The sequence below is a fragment of the Episyrphus balteatus genome, chromosome 3 (genome assembly GCF_945859705.1).
Source record: "Episyrphus balteatus chromosome 3, idEpiBalt1.1, whole genome shotgun sequence".
Taxonomy (NCBI): Eukaryota; Metazoa; Arthropoda; class Insecta; order Diptera; family Syrphidae; genus Episyrphus; species Episyrphus balteatus.
In genome coordinates, this window is record NC_079136.1 from 100,533,381 (window position 1) to 100,547,719 (window position 14,339).

The window sequence follows — 14,339 nt, forward strand, 5'->3', positions numbered from 1 at the left end:
AGTTATGTTAGCATTTTGCAATTCAATTCTACCTTAACATTCTCTACCGCACTTCTGAACCGCTTAAAGTTAAACTGAAATGCTACTTTTAAATAAAGTTTCTTTCTTTTGGTAGGTATCAAATAACTACATTAGTAGAACAAATAATACCTACTATCAAACAATCCTTCGGGTTATGAGGGTAATTGAATTGCATTTCTCTTTTAACCTACGATTTATACATGGTCTAACCATGATAGCTTTTTGATTATATATAGGTAATATAAGTGAGGATAATTAAGATGAAAAAGTGGATATCTGCAATTTTGTTATTCCTTTTATGAAAAAAAATCTGGAGCCAAAATGGGTTTATCTAAGTATTTTCTTTAAATTTTTCACCTTGTGTTAAAATTAACTGCTATTTTATATTTTGAAGATGTACGAATATGTGAACGATTTTGCAAATTTGTAAGCGTTGATCAGTTTTTAAAGAAATCAATAGTTTGTTACTGCTCTTTTTCTGAAAGACTCCACAGATGCTGCATTAAATCGTTATTTTTCTTTCAATATAATTAAGATAGATTTTTATAACAGTAGAATCTGTATATAAAATTGACAGGGTCTTTTATGCCGTCACGAGTGGTACAAAAAAAATTAAATTTGAAGTAGGATAAATTCTTATACATATAATTTTGGAATTTTATTTCTACGTTTAATTTTTAATATTTCAGTTTCTTATACAAAAGGTTCGTAGTTTTCATAATAATTAAGCGAATTAACATAAAAATGACACAATTTGACAACTTATATTACAGATGGGACACTAACGAAGAACTTTTCCAGAAAAGATTTTTTAAGATGACTTGAAAATACTTTCATTATTTATCCCACCCGTCCGTCGCAAGTTAAAAAACATACTGTCTATTAAATAGACATAAACTTCATGGAATAATAAAATGTTCCACCCGTGACGATAAAACCCTACAAATTCAATAGAAAATAATAATAATTTTCTAAAGATTTCATTTTAATTGTTCTTAAATAACTATTTAGACGAAAAACAAACAAATTGTTCATTTTCACCATATCTGGCCCTCAAGCTAATTCCCTCTTTTTATCATAAGAGTAGGTAAATAGAAGCAACCAATTTATACTTTTACCTTATGTTTGCTCCATTCGTTCTTATTAATTTATTTTTGTAGGAAAACTTTGAAAAAGTTACCTCGATAATAATGATAATGATCTATTGTTAGCATAGCGATAAGTGTACCTATGAAAAGGCATAACTTTATTAATGTTTCTATTTTTTCGAGAGAAAAACAGGAAACTTTTCGACTTGAAACATTGAAACCAAACAGAAAAAAAAAAACAGAGCTTATAAAAGGGTTTTTATGTTTGATTGAGGTTTAGGGAGGATAAATATTTTATTGAATATGTATGTTTGTGTATGTATATGAAGCATAGCCGAAAGGGACTGTGAATGCTTGTATTGTAGGTACTTCCTTTTCATAAAAGAGGAAACTCAATTGTACAAATAAATTCAATTTCTATTGAATATTCATACAGGCTGAGTGGATTTTAAAAGAAGGTTACATTATGAAGTGTACATTCAATGTTTCTAGCTCCTGATGATTTGGCAGTTTTAAGAGGATCAATTAGCCAACTGAAATTATTTTAACTTCAAGGGTTTCATTTCAATTATATAATGAAAATCATTTCTATGAAATAAATGAAAAGTCATTTTGGATTATGTTTGAAAAGTTTTGAGAGATTGGGGCTGGGGGTTCAAATAGTATATCCGTTTAAACATATTGAGTAGTAAAGTTTTGAAAATGAAATTGTATAGAATTCATAATTGTGAAGACTAATTGATGATTTCTCTCAAAACAACATTTTCCTGTTAGCTCATAAGTACGAAGTTATTTGAAGGGGAGATTTGCTATATTATAGAACAATCGAAAAGCAAAAGCAAAAAATCACGTCGACTTTGCAAATTTATACGAGGCTGTAGCCAAATGGAGAACTTTTCTCTCCTATGAGAGTTCTTAATTAGTGAGGGATCTGGTCGATTACGAACGAGGGCCTTTATATTCGATTTAAAAAAAAGTCTACAACTAAGCTAAATAGTAAATAAATAATAAAATAATAGGCTACTTACATAAATTGCAAAATGCAACTCGTCCTATGCAAATATAAGCCCCTTTCGGTTAAGATCTCTGAAAATTTCGTTTCAGTTCAACTGAGGTAAAGGCTCCATCCACAAAAAATTATTCTATTATTATTTTGAATATTTGAGTTTGAAGCTTTTTAGTTTCGACTGGAGAAGATAAAGGGCATCAAAGTTCCCAAATTATTTTGTTTAAAGTTCTTAAAAAGACGTAATTAAATTATCATGCTTTAAATGTAATATTGTTACTGTCAAAAGTTTTGAACTTGTTTTTTTTTTTTCATTAATCTTTTTCAAAATCAAAGAATATACCAATTCATAATGCAAAAAAATCAGGTACCTAAATCTTCCAATAAATGTGACGATATTAAAGTTACCTCTTTTATTTTCAATTTCAATGACATTCATGTAACTAGATAAATCTATGCATTAATTTTACAATTACCTATTCATTTGTCATGTGCCAGTCAATCGAATTAAGTAAATATCAACGAAGTTTAATTAAATTTTATTGAAATTCAAATTAACTTGACAACGAATGAGATAAATCAAAGCCTTTTTTAATGTAATTTGTCAATGCATCAAATAGTTTGATGAGCTCCTTTCAATTTAACTAACCATTTAAACTAATTATATGCAAAGAGCAATTCGTTTGACAGAGCGTTAATCCATAAAAAGGGATTGATTGAATTATATATTATTGCTTTGGAGAAATACAATTAATTGGAACTAAATTTCCAAATGTTTACTCGGGAAGTATATCAAAACGAACTAAATCTATATTCATCCAGTTAAGCACTGCTTTGTAGATTTTTCTCGCTGCAGAAAATTTAAATTTGCAAATAGGTATGTTTTATTTCTTATTTATTAAAAAAATAATTTTGATGATAATAAAATTTTTAATGCTAATTTTAAAAAGTGGACCATCCCTCCAGATATTTAGGATTCATTTACAGCCTCGACCTCTTATGAATTTTTTTCAGAATAACTGTCTCTTGCGAAAAATTGAAAAATCCTCAAAAGTATCATTTTCACAAATAAGTGCTTCTTACTTAGCAGGATGTTTTAGGTCTCCTCTAATTTATCAAATAAATCCACATGTAGAATTTTGAAGCTGTGTAGTAGTTTCCAATTTTGTGCACTCAAATTGGTAAACACTAAAAGATCTTTAATTTTGTCTCTCACTTCTTCCATATTTTACATAATTTTATCTATCTATTCATAAACTTATTCATATTGGAAAGAACGGCATTTTACCTCAAATCTCATAAGTTTTTATCCTTCTATTAACTTTTAGCACCCCATCATACGACCATGCACCGAATCCAGACAAACAATGGATCCTACGAGTAACCCAACCCATGGAACCTGTACACAAACGTTTCACCAACATTCTCATGACTAAAAGACTGCAAACCCTGCAAAGTGTTGACGTTGCTGTGGAACGAGTTTATAACGAACTTAAAGCACTCGGTGAACTCGATAACACGTACATCATCTACACCTCAGACCATGGCTATCATTTGGGACAGTTCGGATTGATTAAGGGTAAAAGTTTCCCTTTTGAATTTGATGTACGAGTTCCATTTCTAATACGTGGACCAGGCATTCAGCCGTCAATTGTGTAAGTATCCTAATTGTTTACGTCCAAGTTTCTATTGATCCATAACCCTGTGCTGCTTCTGCTGTGCACATTTAATTTAGAGTCGATGAAGTAGTGTTAAATATTGACTTGGCACCAACATTCCTCGACATGGGCGGTGTTCCCACACCCCCGCACATGGACGGTCGTAGTATTTTGCCATTGCTCCTTAGCAGACATCGAAGCATACGTGACCTATGGCCGGATACATTCCTAATTGAGAGTTCCGGTCGGCGGGAAACTCCAGAACAAATAGCCGAGTCTAAGGCGAGACTACAGGCCGAACGACTTGATATGAAGTTAGTGAATAGCACCTTGGTTGAAGACATACCAAAGAATCTAACAACAACAATCAGTAAGGTGGGGGATGAGACGAGGAATTCTAGTGTTGATGGTCGTCGCAATGATGAAAATGTTAACTTAGAATCACATGAGGAACATGATGATTTCGATGATATCGATGGTGAGTTGATTATTGTGTTCTCAGGGTGGCAATTATTTTATCTTTACAATGCTTGCAATTAGACGACAATAAGTTCATTGATGACGATGATGATGAGGAAGAAGACGACTTCGATGCCGACGTGGATGATGAGAGAGACCTGGAAAGCTCGACAGGGTTGAGTGACTATGGGGGTAATGTAGATGGAGCAACACAGCAGGATCAATTTGATAACCATTTGCCACTGGCGCCGTATATGACAAAGATGATGCGATTGAATTCAGAATGCTCAGATCCAGCGTTACTGCAGAATTGTCGCCCCGGTCAGAAGTGGAAATGTGTAAACGAAGCGGGCCGTTGGAGAAAGCACAAGTGCAAATTTCATGTGAGTTTTTAATTGGTATTTCAAAATATAAAATAAAAACAATCACAAATAAATTTTTTTTGCCTAGCCGGCTTAAAGTTATAATATTTGTTAACATATTGAAAAACTAAGCTGTAGGTACTTGCTTTTCTTGGAGACCTCATTTTTAATTAACAAAAGAATATTGTCAAAAATACACCAAACCCTCTGTACGCAGTTGGTCACTGTGGCGTATGTGTAACTTTTTTTTCCGTTTTGCTAGTTAGGCCTATCATTCTCGACAGACAAATCAATTTGGCCTCAGAAAGAGGATAATGTTAGATAGTCAAGTAGAGACGAAAAAAGAAGAACAAAAGTAATTTTTAAAATAATTTGTTTTTTAATGGAAAAAAATATATTATGCCTTCTCAACGAGAGATAATCGCCAGATATCGTGAAATGTTTGGTTTCGTTATTATTAAAAAAAAAAAAAAAAAAACAATTCATCTTTCTAGAGTTCCTATATCTCTCAAGTCAATTTGTATCCAAGGGTTACTTGATATAATCAGTACTCTTGTCAACTTGGAAAGATAGCTCTGGAGTCTTAAAGAAACAATAAGACTCTAAAGCAATACGAAAAATGTTTATGATCTAGAAATATCGCTCGATTTTTTCCAACTAAAGCCCTTCGAAATCAATCAGAGCCTGATGGTTGCTCGATCAATTGTCAGCCGAATAACCAAAACCAACCTAGGTGTCAAGGTTAAATATACCAAAGGTACGGTTTTGAATTACAGGTAACTTAGGTAGCTTTGAAGTAGATCTGATATTATCCCATTGTATTTTTTTTCCTGGACATTTTTTCTTTTAGACCACTTAAAATTGTCTTAAAAAAGTTGTATTTAAAGAAATGTTTTGCTTGTTCTATTATTACAGCTATTGTTGAAATATTTTTTTCGTATTTGAATGCTTTTACGAATGTTCCACTTTCGCAAAAAATATTACAAGTCTAAATATGAATACATAAAATATAAATGCATTATAGGCCAGTCCAAAAATGAAAAACCTGCCTTTTCTCAAAAAATCGCACGATGTACTTTCAAAGTTAAAGGCTCTAAGGATTTCCAATTTATTTATTTTTCCGATGCATACATCGTTTTGTGATCAAAATCAGTTTAAATAGTGCTTAAGTAATTAAAAAAAAACACACACAAGTTGTATTTTTATTTTCAAAAAAAAGTGGTCACATAAAGAAGAAAAATGCCAAACATTTCATGGCTCATCCATTTTAATGCATCAGCTCAAAAGACTATACACAGCAGAAAGAGAAACACTGATTGTTCATTCAAAACGTTTTGAATTTATGGGCTTATCAACGGTTTACTAAGGCTGGTAACAGCCAGCGTACTTCATAATACTTTACCTATTTTTGAACAACCTTAAGTTCTTTTCTAAAGCTTTCAAACTTTTAAACTCACAAATGACAAATTTTCTTCTAGTTACAGCTGCAACACCATTTAGCCGAATTGAATAAAATGCCCAAGCAATCCAAACGCAATTGTGCTTGTTTTACACCTGACGGAGTTGTTTATACAAAAATCAAAACAAATCGCGATTACTTTGGGACTCGTCTGCGAAAAAGGTATGTTTTGTATCTATTTAACAGTTTAGCAACAAAATTTCTCATATAAATTCCTCTTATTCAATCCTCAGAAATCAAGCCTTCTTAGCACGTCGTCATAAACGTGATGCTTTTAAAGAAGAATCACTATCTCAACCGCATTCTATGGAGGAAAATTCTTCTCTAAATGAGATTTACCTCAACCATTTTCCCAATGAAATTGAGAAACTGCTTGACATATCAAATGCTTTATCGCTAATTGAATACCATCTTCATGATGATTCACAAAATACCTCCACAAAGCATAAACGTGAAAATGAGATGAAATCCCGTCACAAGCGAGAAACACCAAACTATGTTGAGAATACAGCCTCTTTATCCTCCTCGTCCTCATCCTCCTCCTCTACTTCGAATGACCCAATTACCAAAGTTATTCAAGAAATTCAAACCACACTGGAAACTCTGGAAGTAAAATTTCTTGAACACGAACTGAATACAAATAACTTGACTCGTGGGATTGGTGTCGGTAGTGCTGGCGTTGGTGGGGGTAGTGGTAGCGGTGGTGGCGGGGTCAGGTCACCACCCAAACCTGGTGGAAAATTGGGAGCAAAATGTTTCATCGAATCCGAAACGGGCAAAGTCAATTGTTCCGATGTGATTTATGACGACGAAAAGACATGGCGCAAATCACGCGGTCAAATCGATTTGCTCATTAAAGTACTCAAGGATAAGATAAATCATCTCAAGGACATTAAAAAGCAATTGAAAGAGAACAAGTCGATGACAACATCAGCTGCAAATCCTGGTGGGATGATTAAATTCGACGATGTGAATTATGATGAAGCTGATGGCCTTGAAGATGAATTAATGGAAAGCTCAACCTCTGATGGCGACTTTCGTCCTTTACGGCGTCCAGCGAAAGGTGGCAAACGTAAGTTTGATAGAACTCACCATAACCCCAGATCCAGAAAGCCTATGCAAGATGGCCAAATGCTGGACATGCATTTCTTCACAAATTCACATACAACAGATCGAAATGATATTTTCGAAACACCACATAGAGGAGGAGGTACTCCTTTTGGCAATCATCCTCGACGACGCGGAACTGGTCACCATCGTTATCATGCACGAAGACCTTTTGGCCAGAGAGGAGTGGACACTACAACATCCACAACAATCGCCACAACAACTGTAGTGGTTGCCCATAATTCGACGACAACTGCTTCTCCATTTATTTCGTCACCCAATCCCTTTTTAGAATCGGTTACTTTAACCAAAGATAGTGAAGAACGAGTCCTTTCAGTGACCACACTGAGTCCTTCTACAACGTCTTCAACTAGCACCACGAGCACCAGTAGCAGTAGTGCTGTCCCATCAACTCCAAGTGCGAATGACATCTCAAATAACTTCAATGGTAAGTGAGGAGACAAAGTGAAGTGATATGCGGATCAAAAGGTCCTGCCACTGCATGACACTTTTAACTTCCGCACTGAAGTAACACACGCTTTCTCCACTTTTGATGTTTTAAATTTATTTTCATTTTTTGTTTTTGTCTGTATTCTTGTTTACAGAGGACGACACTTCTAACATGAGAGTGCAACAAAACCAGGGAGGTTTAAATTCCAGAACGACAGATCCATTCCATCAAGAAAAGTTTCAATTTTCTGGACCAGCAGAGTGCTATTGTGAACCGGAAATTGAAAGGTTAGTTATAAAATTCTGTTTTAACTAGACCATGAACTTTTCACTTGTGTGCAAAGTTTTCTCTTGTATATTGTGTTGTTTTGTATATCATTTTTTTTTTATTTTATTGTTATTTGACTTTAAAGAAATCGTGTGGAATTGAAGTACCTTGGAAAGGATGTGTTTTTTTTTTTTTTGGAAGTAAAGAAAATCAAATACCTCCTACCGAATTTTATGGTAAACAGTGGTACAGTTCGAAATGTTTAAATAGTTAAAAAAAAAAAAAGTAAAACTTATTTTAAACACTATCTATTTATAAATTTAAAAATTATTTTTAAATCATTTTTCGTTTTGAAGAGAAGTTAAGGTAATATTTCCGTCGCATTTAGCATGTTAGAAAGCCAGAGAACGTTTCTCCTTAGGGTTTGCGTCCAATTAGTTTGAAATCTTTCGTAATTTTTGCTTTGATAGATGCTAGACACGCTTACAAGAAGCATGCCTGGCTTGTTAGAAAAAATAATCAACCCAAAAATTTTTCAGTGCAATTCTAAGCTTGTTTTTGAAGTGTCACTTTTAACTGAATAGTATCCAAGTAATAGAAGTTGTGACGAGAGATATTGAATTGCACTGTGGTATAGTAGATACGTATGCCGTTTTGGTAGAATTCTAACAAGTTTGGTAGGTTTTTTGGCTTTGTTGGTAGCTTTAAACTCGATTAGGAAGGTTTTTGGTTCAGCTTAAGAAAACAATTTTCTGAAAATGAAATTACATATTTCAAATTGCATTTAATAATTTTTTAATTTTATTATTTGTTAAATTGGTGAGTTTCTATTAACTAGATCTTGTGTTTTTCTTATCATTTCATTTTTTCATTTCATTTTTTTCATACATATTCTCCTGGGCTCAATACTCCTAGTACTTGAAACCAGCTCGGCTATTAAGTCATCCCAATCAAAAGCCTTATACAATTTAAGCTTAGATATAGAACTTGCAACACTTTGTATTTTGATTATCAATCATTCAAAAACTGCAGTGTTATTGCACTTTTTCTAACGGGCCCGATGTAAGTCTGTACATGTTTGTTATCTCTAAAAATGAACCCTATAAATCGGTTACCTCTCGCGCAAGAAATCTGCCTGCTTTTAGACAATCAGCTTGAGTAAGGGCTTTAAATGGATGTAATTTATACAGAGTTACAGACTCTGCAAACAACTTTGACAGAGTCAACCATGTTGGTGTGCTAAGATTTTTCAGATAGGTATAGAGAAGTTATCCGGTCTCTGAATGACCAATTTTTATTAGGTATAAAAAAATTTTAAAATATGTAATTAATATCTTGTAAGATAATAAAATCCGGGATAATCTTTGAAAAAGGAACAATTTTTAATTGTAGTAATTTTGTTCGAATTAATTCAAAATTTTTATATTAACCTTAAAATTACGAGAACAGACTGAAAAAGAAAAAAGAATCTATTAGAATAATATCACCCCAGAGTTAAGCCTGCGTTGTTGACTATGGGGCACCCTGTATAATAAACCCCAAATGAACATAATTAGGTACTTCCTTACTGCATTCTGCAAGGTATAGTTATTCTTGAAGTATATCTTTTTCGTGAGTAAAAATCAATGTAACAATAAATGTAATGGATTTTTGTATTTAATATATAATATAGTGACCCAGATGAAAAGGAACTTGCTCGTGAAGCACGTCGCAAACTAAAAGAAGAACGTCAAAGAAAAAAGGAACGTAAACGTATTAAAAAAGCACGTCTGGAAAAGGAATGTCTTTCAGAGAAAATGAATTGTTTCTCGCATGACAATAGCCATTGGAGAACAGCACCGTTGTGGAACGATAGTCCTTTCTGCTTCTGCATGAATGCCAACAACAACACCTATTCGTGTATACGAACAATAAATGCAACCCATGACTACCTTTATTGTGAATTTACCACCGGGCTTATAACCTACTATAATTTAAGAATTGGTAATAAAATCTTTCATTCTTTTTCAAAGTTATAAAGTTAAATTTTATTTGTTGTTAAATAGATCCATTTGAGACATTAAACCAAGCATCTTCGCTAACCATGGAAGAAAAGTCTTACATGCATGATGCTCTAAATCGACTGAAAAGTTGTCGGGGCAAAGGCTGCACTATTAAACGTCATCACTTGTCTGTGGACTCCGGGATGCAGCATTCCATCCGAGTACCAAAACGGAAGCAACCTGGCTTCGGTAAGTCTTCTTTATTGTATTTTTACCCCCCTATGAAATCAAATCAATCCTTGAAACTAAATATGTACACGCACACATTGTTTATATGCACGTTTGGAAAGTCTCCCCCACCATACCCTTATTGTTCCCTGAAGAATTTCTATAAAATGGTTTTGTCGATTACAAAAAAATGATTTGTCCTATTTCAGTGACATCTTCTTCATATCCAGATTTTGATGGCCCAAAAGCGAAACGAAGGAAAATCTCTAAGTATGGATATATTTTCTTTTAAAAACTGTTTTCCTAACATATTATTTGTACATAATATAATTTTTTTATATAAATTTTATTCGTTTAACGTTTTAATATTTTTTATATTTTTAACTCAATTATTAAAATAAACGTCATTAACAATAATAATAAATAATTCAGGTCAACAAATCTCTTTTAACAAATCAAAAATAAAGAACAAAAGTAGTTTAATTTAATTTTTCAAGTTCCCAATCTTAAGCTTTTAGAACTAAAATTACATATAATTCAGTCGGAATTAATTCTAATAGAAGTGATCTAAAAGAAGTGTTGTTCCTCAAAATCTTTCAAACTTAACTCAAAAGTCTTGAACAATATTATGCACGCTAGTCGCGATTCAGGTCAGGATTTATAAAACTAACAATGAATTAAAGTATGGTATTATAAGCATTATGCAAATCGTGATTTCAAGATATTTTTTAATGTTGATTCAATAAATCTAAAAGCAAGGTAATCCGAGAATGTTCAAACTGTTTTTTTCTTTTAATTTCGAGGTGTGTGTGTGGTTTCAAACAAAATAATTGAAATTTCAAACGCAAATCTGAAAATATCCGCCTTAACGAGTTTTCGAAAACTTTTTGCCGCAAACCGCGTTTTGAATCTGTTGTGAAAACGCTATAATGTTTCTTACGGGAATAATATGCGGTTTGAGTATTTACATATTTTACCATAAGTTACTTTTCTAAAAAGAATTAAAGAAAGTTGATAGAGTTTCAACTTTATAACAAGATTACTTTCAAGTTTTTAGTTTTCCAAAGAATTTAAAAAAAAAATCTTCAAGAAATTCAGGCAATATTAAGGGAAAGTTGTCAGGAGAGTTAGAACCTAAATTTCCACTCAGAAAATGACGTTGTGGGTTTTTTGCTCAAGAAATGCAAACAAATAACACAAAACAAATGATTTTTTAATTTTTTGTTTTAAAAACTCATAAATTTCTTTTAAATATAAAAAAAAATACAGAGACGCTAACGATTTTGACAAATAGTTTTTTTTAAGCCAATATTTCAAATAGCTTCTCTCAAAAACCTAATCAATTTTGTTCGCGCAAATAGCTTCTCTCAAAAACCTGATCAATTTAGTTCTGAAACATACCCTAATAGTTCCTGAACTTGCCCAATATTTTAACAAAATTTCAGATACATTTAATTTTATATTAAAATATTTTAAAATACAGTAAGCGTTTTGTCATTGTTTCTTAGTTAAAGAAACGGATCTCAAGAACTTATCTCACGACAAAAGTGACTGGTAATTTTTACCAGGAATTTAAATTGTTCTGAAAAACTTAATTTTTAACAAAGTTCAACACAAAATTTTCCATTTTTTGTGAATAAACAGAAGGTTCTAACTAACTACGTTTCGTTAAATTTAAATAACAAATTTTTAACGAACACCATTCATAAGAAAAGTTTTAATTCACTTGTGTTTTCACAGAACTCTTTCAACTAATTTTGGCAAATCGATTTTGCATCGGAAAGAGAATTTTTCATGAATATTTAATTTTTTTTTTTCCAAAATGTCCTTGTGCATCTGTGTTTTGAGAAATGATATATATAAAAAGACAGCAATAAAAAATCAATATTTTAAACTTTAACTTCTCCTTGTTATTGTGTGTGCTCGTTTAAAATATCTTTGAATTTTAAGTGCTTGGGTTTGCTAATTTTACTTTAATACAAATCTATCCACACAGATGGACCAATCATACCAAAAGAAAAGCATGGAAACAACAGCCACTCCATCAGCAATCTCAATTCCTTCAACCCGTTGGGCGGGAAACGCCATCATCACTACGAAGAAACCGCTTTCATCAGGGATGGCATCATCAAAATAAACAACACCAAATTCAGTACCAAAATCAATCACAGCACCAACAGCACAATAAAAGGCGACCCATTTGGACAGCCGAACGAGATGCAATAGAGGCGTCGAAGTAAAATATTATTTCTATATTAATTCTCATTTTATATGGAAATAATCAAAGTGATAACAACTACCAGTGAACAACGACAAGGAATTGCTCTTCGTATCTTATTAACTAATAAATAAATATAATTTTCAGGTAATTAAACAAAGTTAATTCTTTTATTAGTTTGGTAGAAGTTTGTTTTGGAAATTTTAATGTGAAATAATACTGACGAAAAATTAAACAAAATGCACGATCGTGTCGCACGTACTTGCTCTTATGATAAAAGAAGCTTTTATCTTTAAGGTTTTTATGAAAAAAAAATTAGGGAAAATTATATGTCATTTCCCATATTTCGGATAATGTAAAAAAAATACATAAAATCTGTTTTTATAATAACACTGTGTTCGAAAATGGAACTTTTTTTTCCGACAGAGGGCTCTCATATCTACTAAAGATAATTCGAGTATGCTGAACACGATGGCGTACTTAGTTTTTCTAAATTAGGTCAAATATTTTGGCACATGCCAAAAATGAGGCTATAAAACACCATATATTTTCTAACTTTTGATTTTTTATCTATATGTAAAATGATGAAAAATCTATTTTTTTTGAAGTATTATTCGTAAAAAAAAGGTATTTGAAAAAAAATCTGTCGAAAGACTATTTAAATCATTATTTTCATGGAAAAATTCATCGATTTTTCTTCAATTTTTCTAATATTTTTCGTATTACTTAAATTAAAATGCAGCACTCGGTGGCAACGATTTGATCTTGTATTTCAGGATAAAATATGGAATTTTTCAACAAATCGTTACCGTTTATGTTAAAAGTAAGTTGCACTTTTTACCGTGAGATATTTAAAGTTTTTAACTTATTTCTTTTTTATAATGAAAGTTAGATATTCAAGAGTATTTTTTGTGAGAGGTAAAGGTTTGAACCTTAAGAAAAAAAATATTCTAGAATATCAGGTAAGATCGGAAGGGGGCAAAACACCCATGGGCTCAAGTAGCTAAAAAAATAAATAAAAAATAGATGACCGTTAAAGGAGTCAAAACAGATAAGCGTGACAAACCATCTTAAGTTAGAGATGGACTGTGACAAATATATTATGTGTTGTGTAATGTGTATGTATGTAAGCTCATATAATGCAGTATGCAGATGGAAGTAATAGTAAATATGTTTTAATTTTTAAACAAATTGAAAGAATTTAAATTAAAATATTGATACCATGCCTGATTTTTTAATTAAATATCTACATCTACATATGTATAATATTCCAGAATAACACATAAAAGGTGTCTACATAAAAATGTTGAGTTTTCGCATACATTTGTACCTTTATAGTTAAAAAATGTAAGAAAAATCGACGTTTTTTTCCATAAAATAATGATTTAAATAGTCATTCGACAGATTTTTTTTTAAATAACTTGTCTTACGTATAATACTTCCAAAAAAATAGATTTTCCATCATTTTACATAGATAAAAATCAAAAATTAGAAAATATATGGTGTTTTATAGCCTCATTTTTGGCATGTGCAAATAAAATTTCAAACGCAAAAATCTTTCTTATTTGACCTAATCCAAAAAAAACTAAGTACGCCATCGTGTTCAGCATTTTGATTTGATTGATTGATATATGGGGTATAGGATGTACTGCGACCTGTAAGATCTATGGTACCCCCCTATTAAGCTAAATGAGTTAGTACCTCATTTATTATTTACCTATTTACTAAACCTAAAATATGTAGGTGCCTTCTTAACTTACAGTGGCCAGTGAGGAGCCCTGTGATTAACCTGAGATTGTTCCTACTTAGACTGATACATGATTTGAAACGCTCTCGGTTGTAGTTCCCGAGGAGCTTTTTCGATTGTCTCATCTTTGGTAGTTCTGCCCAGTTTTTTGCTCTCCTGGACTCCTCGTCTAGTTTTATTTTATTTTTAATGACATTTTCTCCTATTCCGCAATAGGGTTCGGGTCCCATTAGAGGGGAATTTGCTCCCGTTTTTGCTAAGGAGTCCGCCTCCTCGTTACCCTGGA

At 32.2% G+C, this 14,339-nt stretch overlaps 1 protein-coding gene across 7 annotated transcripts in view; it reads left to right on the forward strand.

The window, feature by feature from the left end:
• Positions 1 to 14,339, forward strand: part of LOC129916180 (extracellular sulfatase SULF-1 homolog) — a 155,118-nt gene that overhangs the window by 137,502 nt on the left and 3,277 nt on the right. For 5 of the 7 annotated variants that reach the window (XM_055996006.1, XM_055996004.1, XM_055996002.1 and 2 more), the window contains 10 exons: positions 3,444 to 3,770; positions 3,851 to 4,251; positions 4,314 to 4,615; positions 6,073 to 6,215; positions 6,287 to 7,608; positions 7,766 to 7,898; positions 9,551 to 9,861; positions 9,924 to 10,109; positions 10,298 to 10,358; positions 12,085 to 12,453. In XM_055996006.1, coding sequence (XP_055851981.1) covers positions 3,444 to 3,770; positions 3,851 to 4,251; positions 4,314 to 4,615; positions 6,073 to 6,215; positions 6,287 to 7,608; positions 7,766 to 7,898; positions 9,551 to 9,861; positions 9,924 to 10,109; positions 10,298 to 10,358; positions 12,085 to 12,328 — 3,430 coding nt within the window. In that variant the 3' untranslated portion in view covers positions 12,329 to 12,453. The remainder of the gene's footprint in view (positions 1 to 3,443; positions 3,771 to 3,850; positions 4,252 to 4,313; positions 4,616 to 6,072; positions 6,216 to 6,286; positions 7,609 to 7,765; positions 7,899 to 9,550; positions 9,862 to 9,923; positions 10,110 to 10,297; positions 10,359 to 12,084; positions 12,454 to 14,339) is intronic. The other 2 variants (XM_055996007.1, XM_055996008.1) reach the window with 2 other exon arrangements.